The sequence below is a fragment of the Elephantulus edwardii genome, unplaced genomic scaffold (genome assembly GCF_000299155.1).
Source record: "Elephantulus edwardii isolate Elephantulus edwardi_28Jun2011 unplaced genomic scaffold, EleEdw1.0 scaffold00363, whole genome shotgun sequence".
In the NCBI taxonomy this organism is placed as follows: domain Eukaryota; kingdom Metazoa; phylum Chordata; class Mammalia; order Macroscelidea; family Macroscelididae; genus Elephantulus; species Elephantulus edwardii.
In genome coordinates, this window is record NW_006400113.1 from 1,884,511 (window position 1) to 1,896,861 (window position 12,351).

The 12,351-nt window shown below is 41.1% G+C and overlaps 1 protein-coding gene across 1 annotated transcript in view; it reads right to left on the reverse strand.

Moving 5' to 3' along the window:
* The window catches only part of TAF5L (TAF5-like RNA polymerase II, p300/CBP-associated factor (PCAF)-associated factor, 65kDa), a 43,024-nt gene extending 31,655 nt beyond the window's left edge, over positions 1 to 11,369 (reverse strand). Inside the window, exon 1 of the mRNA XM_006902067.1 lies at positions 11,228 to 11,369. Within this exon, the coding sequence (XP_006902129.1) occupies positions 11,228 to 11,369 (142 nt within the window). The remainder of the gene's footprint in view (positions 1 to 11,227) is intronic.
* Between the last annotated feature and the right edge of the window lie 982 nt (positions 11,370 to 12,351).

The window sequence follows — 12,351 nt, forward strand, 5'->3', positions numbered from 1 at the left end:
ATATATCTGTTTTGAAACTCTTTTTCTTATTTGATAATCCTTGTGTTAATTTTTAATGGTAAGGATGCATATAAAATGATCTATCTATCTATCTATCTATCTATCTATCTATCTATCTATCTATCTACCTATCTATCATCTCAGTAAGCCAAAATTATCTACTAAGCTTTAGTCACATACAATTAGAGTTATCCTAATTTTCCTTTAACCCCAGTGTTTTTATATCTCACAGAATATGCCTGGATGTGGGTTCATCTTCATTGGGTTCAGCACTCAGGAAGATCTCCCTTAAATCCTCTTGTTGATTCCTTTCTATTTTCTTTTTCTGGAACTCTTACTATTTCAGGGGGCTCTGGTGGCCTGGTGAGTAAGTAGTTGCATTGCCCATCCAAGGCAGGTGTTTCACACTAACCAGCTGCTCCTCAGAGAAAGGTGACCAATTTCCACCTGTGTAATTGACAGACAGCCTCTGAAAACCTGCTGGAAGGTCAGTTTGAGTCAGTTCGGTGTGATAGCAATGAGTTTACATAGTAAGTGCACTATTTCAAGGATGGATTTCATGGGCTGACCTTTTAATTTTCTTTTCTAGGTTTGACTTTTTGACCTTTCTGTGAGGCTGCTTAAATTTCCAACCCTTCTATGTTTGTGGTTTTGTGTTTTTTTTTTTTTTTTTAAATTTTCACTCTCATGCCATTAATTTTCATGTTTTATTGTTGTTCTCTGCTCTTTTTTAATTATCAGCACAGTTTGATTCTTGAACATGTGTTTGTTCTTTGTAATTGCCATCTCCTGATGAGCAGTCTGGTTTCTCACATATTTTTGGTGATGAACTGGTTATAGAGACTAGTATCATGTGGTATTTTAAGTGGAAACGTGAGCTTATTGCAATAGCAAAAGGAAAAATGCACAAATGACCTTCCAGTGAGTAAACTGATTAGGAGAAGGCTACCCAACCTTCTCCTGTAGAGCAGCTGGTGGATTTGAACTATACACGTTTGAGATGACAGTGCAACTCCTTATTAACTAGCCACCAGAGTTCCTTTTTATCTAAGGATTTCTAACTATGCCTACTATGTTTTAATTTATATGACTATACATGCAGCCACATAGATGCATACATATTGTTGCTGCTGTTATGTGCCATCGAGTTGTTTGTGACTCAGCGACTCTATGCACAACAGCTCTGAACTCTATCCTGAACAACCATATTGTCTCTTACACATCTACCCAACATTATGCCAGTCATCTTATCAAGGGTCTTCCTCTCTTGCGCTATCCCTCCACCCTCCCAAGCATGATGCCCCTCTCCAAGGACTGGTCCCTCCCTGCAACATGCCCAAACTAAGTCAAATGAAGCCTCAGAATCCTTGCCTTCAAGGAGCAGCCTGGTTTCACCCTCTCTAGGACAAACCTGTTTATTTTCTTAGCAGTCCATGGTATATTCAATACTCTTCTCCAGCAACACAGCTCAAAAGCATCAATTCTCCTTCTATTATCCCTAGTCACTGTCTAGCTTTCTGATACATAGCAAGTAACTGTGAAAACTATGGACCAGACTGTGCACACTTTAGTCTCCATACTGACATCATTGTTCTTTGGTACTCTGGAGAGGTCCCTGGCAACGGGCTTTCTCAATGAAAATCATCTTTTAATTTCCTGGCTTCTGGTACCAACAGTATTGACTGTGGAGCCAAGCAAACTAAAAACAATCTCAATCTCTTCACCATCTATCATGACGCTGCCAATCGGCCCAGTGGTGAGAATCTTTGTTTACTTGATGCTGAGCTCCATACTGAAAGCTGAAGTCCTTGACCTTCTGCAGCAAGTACTTGAGGTCTTCCTGTGTTTCAGCAAACAGGGTTGTGTCATCTGCATAATGCAGATTATTACTGATGAGACGTACTCCAATCCTGATGTCACATTCCTACTCATAGAGGCCACTTCTCCTGAATGTTCTGTTCTGCATTTAGACTGAAAAGGTATGGAGGTAGGACATATTTCCAGCGTACACCCTTCCCGATTTTGAAGCATGCGATGCTTCCTTGCTCTGTTCTGATGTCTACCTCTTGATCCAAGTATCGGTTTCTCATAAGCACAATCAAGTGTTAAGTGTTCTGGGATCCCCATTCTTGTCAGGGTTAGCCACAGTTTGTTATGATCCACACAGTCAAATGCCTTTGCATAGTCAATGAAACACAGACAGATGTTCCTCTGGTACTCTCTGCCTCTAGCCAAGACCCATCTAACATTAGCTATAATATCCATAATACCATGGCCTCTTCCAAACCCAGCCTGCACATCTGGAAGTTCTCTGCTGATGTGCTGTTCCAGTTGTTTTTGGATTATTTTCAGCAGAATCTTGGTTGCATGTGATATTAATCATACTGTTCAATAATTTCCACACTGTCGGGTAACCTTTCTTTAGAATGGGAAAAAAATATGGATCTCTTCCAGTCAGTTGGCCAGGCGAAATCTCCAAATTTACTGACACAACTTGCTGAGTGAATCCAGGGCAGCATCTGTTTGTTGAAACATGTCAATTGGTATGCCATCAATTCCTTGGGCCTTACTTTTTGTCAATTCTTTTAGATTAGGTTGAATTACCTTCATCACCACAGACTCTTGCTCATACACTGTTTTATGAAATTCTTCTGTGTTTGCCAATTCCTTTTGGTATAGTGACTCTATACTCTTTGCATCTTCTTTTAATGCTTCCTGAATCATTTAATATTCTGCCCAAAGCTTCCTTAAATATTGCAATTTGATGCTTAAATTTGATCTTTAGTTTCTTTAGCTTAAGAAATGCTGAGCAAGTTCAGCTCTTTTGATTTTCTGAGTCCAGCTCTTTGCACATTTCATTATAATACATTAGTCTTCCCACGCTGCCCTTTGAATTCTATTCAGCTCCTGAATTTTTTCCCTTTGTTTTGGCTTCTCAGCACTCTAGCACAATATTCAGAGTCTCCTCTGACTCAATTTTGGTCTTTTCTTCTTCTGTCTTCTTTCTTTTATCTTTGTGATGACCTTTTGCATTCTCCATTTTTTGCATTCTTGATATCCTCCCACAGCTTATCTGGTCTTTGCTCACTAGTGTTCAAGACTTCAAACCTGTTCCCAAGATGGTTTTGAAATTTGAGTGGTATAGACGCAAGGTCAAATTTTGGTTTCTGTGGATTTGACATTCTTTAACTTCAGCTTGAACTAACTTTTTTTCCCCCTCTGTACAATTCTTTTAATTTTTTCCCTAAAAAAAGGAAAAAAAAAACACCCATGCTTGTGTACTTTTTTAAACAGAATAAGGTAAAACAGAGCACAAAGTTCTCTTCTTTCTGCCAAGTGTTCATTTAATCTGGGCTGGGAGTGGGAGCAGCAGGGGCAGGGGGAATCAGTTCAAGGAAATGATGTCTGGTATGATGCCAAAGATCACTTAATAATACAGGCATTTTAAGTCTTCCACAACAAGCATCCCCAGTGTCTCGCACCCCAAGCCTCCCTGCTGTAGACACAAGCTACATTAACACATCCCTTATCCAAGACTACAGGCATCCTTTCCACATGACACCCATGCCCTATGACTTACAAGGATTAGATTTCTTTCCTTTCTTATCAGGAGACAATCAACATTACAACACTTCCCTTTTTGCAGCAGCAGCAGCAGCAGCAGCAGTTTCAGATGATCAAGACCTCTTACATTCATCCTGCTTTTTTCCCATATACCTCCTCGCAGATGTTTCTCGATCATTTAAGTGCAGGAGGCAGTACTTCTCTGCCAACCACCAATGGAAACAGTAGTGGCAGCAACAGCAGCCTTGTGTCCTCCAACAGCTTGCAGGAGAGCCATAGCCACACGGTCATGAACTGGAGCAGTGCGGACACAGCATCCATCTTCGGCATCATACCAGACATCATTTCCTTGAACTTTCATATGAGCAGTTGGTGTTCTGTTTCACAATAAGCACCGGGCGTAGTTTTCACAGCTTATCCAGTGATATGTTGTTATGTGCCGTCAAGTCACTTGCGACTCATAGAGACCCTATGTACAACAGATCTAAACTCTGCTCTGTCCTGTGCCAATCTGTCTCCGACACACTCATCATGATCGCCCCAGTCACCGAATCAATCCACCTCCCAGAAGGCCTTCCCCTCCTGCGCCTGCCCTCCACCCTCCCAAGCATGATGTCCTTCTCCAAGGACTGGTCTCTCCTTACAACATGACCAAAGTATGTCAGACAAAGCCTCAGAATCCTTGCCCCCAAGGAGCAGCCTGGTTTAATCCTCTCCAGGATGAATCTGTTTTCTTAGCAGTCCATGGTACCCTCAACACTCTTCTCCAACACCAAAGCTCAAAAGCATCAATTCTCCTTCTATCCTTCCTGGTCATTGTCCAGCTCTCTGATGCATAACAAGTGATTGCAAAGACTATGGCCTGTACCAGACGCACCTCAGTCTCCAGAGACACACCGTTGCTTTTCAGTACTTTAGAGAGGTCCCTAACATATATATGTAGAAATACACACAATTACACTTAGATACAATTATGTTCATTTTGCTGCCATTTAAAAGTTATATACGCCAGAGCAATTACCAATAGTTATTTTTCTCTTGTGTGCTTTTTAGTGACATTCACCTCTGTCAAGATGAGTATACTTTATCCTCAATTGGTGTTACTTTTCTTATTACCAAAACAGAATATTTATCATCTAAAATGAGTAGTCCCCATCTCTAGGAACCACGAAAGAACATCACTCTTGTTGTTAGATGCCATCCCAGTCAGCTCTGATTCAGTGATTTTATGTACAACAGAAGAAAAACTCATCTTTATCTTGTCCCATCTTCTGCCGTCTTAGCCTGTGTATATTTACTTGCTCACGTCAGTTCATCAAAGTGAAAACATACAATGCTTGTGACTTATTTCACTCAACACAATATCTATACGTTGAAGCTCAAACCCTCTGTTAAAGTCTCCCTTACTCTGACCCTCCACCTTTCCCAGCATTATATTTTTCCAAGAGCTGGCCTCATCCATGCCTCTAAGGAACATCCTGCCTGCACATTCTCCAAGAGAGATTTGTTTGATCTTTTGGCACTCCACCTTCTAGTCAATACTCTTTACCTACACCATGATTCAAAAGCAACAATTTTTCTTTGTTAATCTTTATCCACTGTCCAACCTTCAGATGCATAGGAAGCAAGTGAAAACACTTTGGCCTGGAAAGGTACACGTTAGTGTTTAAACTGACATCATGGTTCTTTAGCATTTTGGAGGGTTCCTTGAGAGTATTTATCCAATGCAACATGTCTATGGATTTCCTGAACGCCATTCCCACACATTTTGATTGTGGATACAAGTAAAATGGGCTTGAGCACATCAGAGATAGTGAGGATGACACTGGATGGGAAAAGGTTCTGATCTTTTGTTCATAGAGTTGATGGCCTATAACAAAGTCTTTTAGATTCATCCTTATTCCAAGCTGTTTTAGGAACTCATTCTCCTTTATCACTGTTTTACTGCACATATGTAACACATTTTATTTAACTAATCATCTGGAGACAGGCACTATCTTTTTGCTATTGTGGATAGTGCTGTAATGAACATGTTATTATTGTATGCCATTAAATCACTACTGACTCACAGCTGACCCTCCAGGTGGTTTTTAGAAGCAGTAAATCACACAGGAGGAGACTGCTCATTCTTCTGCAGAGCAGTTGGTGGATCCAAACCATGTTCCCTTGGGGCTGCAATGCAGCTTCTTAACAGTAGGCCACCAGAGTTCCTTATAATGAACACAGGTGTGCAAAAGTCTAGGTGTGGTGTTTTTGGTCTCTATTTTCCACATTATTTCTGGTATCTGATAATCTTAAGTTATCTGCTCATATTTAAAAGTAAGATACTCAAGAGTTGATGGAGAACTCTATGCTTGTGAATGCAGTTTATCAACAAGGATGACCTGAACGAGAAATTTCCAGTGTTTGTTGAATCTTTTAACTTCTTTTCTATAGCTGCCAGTGTTCTTCTAGGTAGCTCAAGTGGGAAAAAGCTGGAATCTCAAAATTCTGTATGTAAATAAGGACTTGATCTATATATATAGTCTGTGAGTTAGTTTATGCTTTCAAAGAAAAACAGCAACAACAAAACAATTCCCCCCACAACACCCCTACCTTTTCAGAGGTGGAAGTAGGGACTAAGTAAAGGTTGTTAGAGACCAACATAAAACAACATGAACAAATGTTTAAAAAATGGACTAGAGGTGAAGTCATGTGTGCAGAAGAACTGAGAGGGAGGGGCACAACATGAAAGATATTAAAAAAGGAATAGAGATGAGGCTAATTTTACCCTATTAGAATTCAGAGAAGTCCTAATAGGCAGAAACAGAGAGAAGACAGTGAGCAGCAGGAAAGTCTGCATACAAAAGAGTGGAACTCTTTCCTTTCTTTTATTCTGGTCCTTGTTGTTATGTGACATCAAGTCACTTGTGACTCATAGCAACCCTATGTACAAGAGCCCTAAATGCTGTTTTATCCTGTGCCAACCTCACTGTCTCAAACACACTCATTCCCACCACTCTACTCACAGAATCGATCCATCTCTTCAAGGGTCTTCCTTTCCTGTGCTGTCCCTCCACTCGCCCAAACATGATGTCCCTCTCCAAGGACCAGTCAGTTCCTCCTTGCAACATGCCCAAAGTATGTCAGACGAAGCTTCAGAATCCTTGACTCTAAGGCGCATTCTGGCTTTACCTACTCTAGGACAAACCTGTTTGTTCTTCTAGCAGTCCATGGTATATTCAACACTCTTCTCCAGCACCACAGCTCAAAGGCATCAATTCTCTATCATCCCTATTCACTGTCCAACTCTCCGATGCATAGCACGTAATTGCAAAGACAATAGCCTGGATCAGGTGCACCTTAGTCTCCAGCCTGATGTCGTTGCACTTCAGTACTCTTGAGAGGTCCTTCACAACTTACTTTCCCAATGCAATTTGTCGCTTGATTTCCTGGCTGCTCTTACCAAACCAAGTAAACTAAAACTGTTAACTATCTCAATCTCTTCACCATCCATACTGATGCTGCCAATTGGCCCAGTAGTGAGAATCTTTGTCTTCTTGATGTTGAGCTTCAATCCATGTTGAAGACTGCAGTCCTTGACCTTCTGCAGCAAGCGTTTCAGGTCCTCCTCAGTTTCAGCGAGCAGGATTGTGTCATCTGCATAACGAAGGTTGTTGATGATTCTTCCACCAATCCTGATGCCACCTTCCTCCTCGTACAGCCCAGCGCCTCGGATGATCTGTTCTCCATACAGATTGAAAAGGTATGGAGACAGAATAAATCTCTGACGGACCCCCTTCTTGATTTTGAACCATGTAGTGTTTCCTTACTCTGTTCTGATGATTGCATTTTGGTCCAAGTATAGGTTTCGCATTAACACAATCAAATGTTCTGGGATGCCAATTCTTCTCAGAGTCAGCCATAGCTGCTTGTGATCCACACAGTCAAAAGCCTTTGCATAGTCAATGAAGCACAGATAGACATTCTTCTGGTATTCTCTGCTTTTTGTCAAGATCCATCTAACATTAGCTATAATATCCCAAGTACCATGACCTCGTCTAAATCCACCCTGCACATCTGGCAGTTCTCTGATGACAAACGTTTTTGGATAATTTTCAGCAGAATCTTGCTTGCATGTGATATCGATGATATTGTTCAATAATTTCCACACTCTGTTGAGTCACCTTTCTTTGGAATGGGAACAAATATCAATCTCTTCCAGTCAGTTGGCCAGCAAGCTGTCCTCCAGATTTCTTGGCACAACTTAGTGAGTACATCCATTCAGGGAAGCGTCTGTTTGTTGAGATAAATAAATTTGTATGCTATCAACTCCTGGAGCCTTGTTTTTAGCCAATTCCTTCAGAGCAACTTGAATTTCCTCCTTCATCACCATAGACTCTTGCTCATATGTTATTTCATGAAATTCTCCTGTGTCAGCCAATTCCTTCTGATACAGTTACTCTGTGTACTCTTCCCATCTTCTTTTGATACTTCCTGGCCCTACTGAGTCATAAAAACCTATAGCTAATTAATTGCCATCAAGGTGATTCTGGCTCATGTTGATCCTACTGGGTGGAGTACAACTGCCCCATACAGTTTCCAAGTCCAGATTGACACAACTTTCTCCTGTAGAGCAGCTAGTGGGTTCAAGTAACTAGTCTTTGTAACCACTATGCTACCAGTATGCCACACAAAGTCTGAAGATGCTACAAATAAATATTCCCCTTTCCATTCTTATTGCTTTTAGATGCTGTTGAGTTGACTACAACATATAGTAACTCCATGAACAGTGTACTACCACATCCTTATCCCAGGCTCTCCTTGCTTTTCATTTGGGCTGTCACTACCTTTTTTTTTTTAAAATTTATTTATTCATTCTTTTTATGTGTGTACCGTCAAATTGGATCTGACTGGTACAGGAGGCGATTTTTCCTCCTTCTTCAGGAGAGCATCTGGTGGATTTGAACCGTGCACCTCTGAGATTGCAGTGCAGTTTCCTGCCACTAGGCCACCAGAGCTTGCCACTACTTCTAACTAGGTTTCCTGATTCTAATTTGGGGCCTCACCAATCTAGCACTGTCACTAGAGTGATCTTTCCAAAACTCACATTAATTTGGATACCTTCTTTTAAGATACTACCCTAATAAACTGATAATAGTCCCTTTGAGTATGGACTCATTCCTTACATTTGCTAACCCCTTTTATGTGATAAAGAGCATATCTGATCAAAAGACCAGTAATATTTTTATACAGTGGCACTCAAACATAAAACTCTAAAGGGAAAAAGGCTGGGGTTCTTGATTTTGAAGGGACCTCTGAAGGCCTAGTGGGTAAGGAGCTGCACTACCAAATGCAAAGGCAGGTCGTTCAAATCCATTAGTTGCTCCATGGATGAATGATAGGCTAGGCTCTGAAAACTTTGACAGAGGGTCAGTGATGAGTTCAGCTATTAGTTCATGCCTCTGAAAAAAAGATAGGGGTCAACTATTGGTCAGTTTTGACTTGAAAGCACAAAATAAGAACAAGAGAAGTGGCAATGAGATAAGTGCTGCCACCAGTATGGAGGTTGAACCCATAAAAAGATGGAGCAAGTGGTGATGCATCCTTTTAAGAAGTCCAGGAACAAAGAGAAGGATGTAGTGTGAGCAGTGAAGAAGAGGAATGAGGGCCAGAGAAAGCATTGCTGACTCTAACTACATGCAAAGTCATACACAATCACCCTAATGCATTGTCTTAAGTATTTTCCAACAAAGTCCAGTACATGAACTCAATAAAATCAAGTTACAGAAAATAAAAACTTGAACTCAAAAAGTAGCTACATTATTGCATGGTGCCACTGTTATAGAATGGGACTGATATCAGGGTTGGGGTAAGACTGAGGAAAAAAACTGGATAAATTATGCATACTGTATTGAAACAGATGAGGGAAAGAACAGATTAAAGGCGATATATGATTGGGTATTATGGTTAGCACAGGAGTCCAGAATTAAGGTTGCATAGAGAAGTGTACTCAGTACGGGGGGGGGGTGTTTGGGAGGGATGGGGGAATTGTATACCAATGAAGGAATTTTTCTTTTTTCTTTTCAAAGAGAGGAGCGACTGGAGGTGAGGGGTGGGCAGGAGAAAACTGCAGCAATGAATGAATGGAAATCCAAAATCTCTGTAAATGTTCATTAAAATTAATAAAAAAAAATAGCTACATAACAGTGATATATTATCACATATAGATTCAAGATTTTTCTAAAACAAAAAAACAATTTCAAGCAAAAAAATGTTAAAAACCTCAAGAACATCTCTACAATAGCAATATTTCCACTACTGATCCCCAAATATTCTCACCTATTGACATATTTTTATGTGTAAAGCTCTAAGACAGATAAGAGGAGAACCTATGAAGAGATTTCTTCCCACAGAGACTTACAGAAGGAAAAGCTGAATATAACATTATGACCAGATAAGATAATTTCAGAGTTCTGAGGAAAGAAATGTTACTCTTAGACAGAGGAATGAAAACAGATTTCTTGAAGTGGCATTTGAGCCTGGCTTAGGGGACAGCTCACTTTTCATGAGGCCAAAGTGTGCATTAGAGGACAGCTTGCGTCTTGGGAGGCTACAGCGTACTCTTGATGCTGTTCACTTGAATTTTTGGAGAGTTTGCTTTTTTTTTTTTTTAAGAACATAATTCACTTTGTTATAGAAAATCCACTATGTGGTGGCCACAGCTGGAGCCTGAGTCCTCTGCACGGAGACTCTGGAGTGAGTCTTTACAAGATGATCTGTGAATTCCTGGTAGGGAGACTTCGTGAACACCGTCTCTTTCCAGAGATCTGGGGTCACATAGCTGTAGTTCTTTGAGATGGCATCAAAGGTGGCCTTAGCAAAGTTGCCCAGGGTAGCTGTGCAGCCCCTGGCTGAGGTGTAACAGTCATCAATTCCAGCCATCATCAACAGCTTCTTAGGCACAGGGGCCTAGACGATTCCAGTGCCTCGGAGTGCAAGGATCAGACGCACCAACACAGAGCCACAGCGCCCAGTCACCTTGCAGGGAACGGTGTGAGGCTTACCAATCTTGTTCCCCCAGTAGCCAAGCCGCACAGGGACAATGGAGAGCTTAGCTAGAATGATGGCCCCACGGATAGCAGTAGCCACCTCCTTGGAGCACTTGATGCCCAAGCCAACATGGCCGTTATAGTCTCCGATGGCAACAAAGGCCTTGAACCTGGTCCGCTGGCCAGCACATGTCTGCTTCCGCACTGGCATGATTTTCAATACTTCATCCTTGAGGGACATGCCCAGGAAGAAGTCGATGATCTCAGATTCCTTGATGGGCAGGGAGAAGAGATAAATCTCCTCCAATGATTTAATCTTCATATCTTTCACCAGGCGGCCCAGTTTGGTGACGGGGAGCCACTCCTTGTCCTCGGCTTTGCCTCCTCGAACTCCGCAGCCCCTCCCACGGCCCCATCCACGGCCGAGGCCCCAACCCCGCAGACCACTACTGAAGCCTCCGCAGAAACCGCTGCGGGCTCCCATCCCAGGGCCTCCAGGGCCTCCAGGCCCTCCCGCTGCACCAGCGTCATCCGCCATTTGGTGTTTTCTCAGAAGAGCGAGAGTTTGCTTTTTTTAATCCTGCTCAGACATTATCTGAGTTCTTTCACACTATAGAAGGGAGCCCCCTTACCTGTGAGATTAGCTGCCATCTCTTCAGAAGTCTGTGTTAATCTCAATCCTTGTTTGAGTGGACCTTCGGAATCCATGAATTGTCGGCGTTTGAGGTAGCAGGACACTGCCATCTGAATCTGCTCTGTACGTACTCGTTTCATGACCTCCAAAAAGAGAGACAAATACTATGAAGAATCACAACACTCAGAGAATACTGGGTGTCTTAAAGGTTATTTAGCTCAATCCATAACATCGCAGATGTTTAAAACTATTAGAAAAAGAATAGTCACATGGTTAGTTAAATGATTTAGTTAAGATGCAAAACTATGTGCCTTAACTACTTGGTACTCGTTTTATTTTATCAGATTTCCCCCATGACAATACAAACAACTTCAACAAGGAAAATAAGAATAAAGAGCACAGGTAACAAAAGGCCACTGACAGTCTCCAAACTCTATATATGACCCCAATTTATATCAGCTTCATGAAACTTTTCAATACAAATATAACAAAGAACAAACATGACCAGTTTGAATTTCAGGTCCTTTTATTTCCCTAGCTTACTCAATGAAAGAGTAAATTACCACTGAAATTAGTAAATTCGCAATGAATAGCAAAATAGAAGGCAGTAACAAAATAAAAATCTTGAACTATTCCTAAAGAATAATCAGCTGTTGACAATGTGGAAAATCAATAACAGGAAATGGGAATATTAGGGACTTCTTTTGGTTTGTTTTAATAGGAAAAGGCTAAGAGGTCTATATCAAGGATTTGAACAATATGTTTTCATTTCAGTCATAAAATTTATGTCTTTTACTGTAAAAAAACAAAATAACTGCAGGTGTGGAAAAAGATAAAACCAGTAAGAGGGTATCTTTTCTTTAAGGTATTGAACTATGTCTCAAATTCTTATCAGAAAGGAAAGGAGTAGGAAGTGAGCTATACAGTGGTAAATTACCTTTTTTATAAAAAGATATTTTATTGCATATTTGGTGAACATTGTTGTTGTGTACTGTCAAGTTGGAACTGATGTATAGCTGCCTGCCTGCCTAGTGGGCTTTCAGAGGGTGAAGATCACAAGAGAGGAGACTGCACATCTTCCTCTCTCAGGGCTGTTGATGGATTCAAACTATGTTCCTTTAG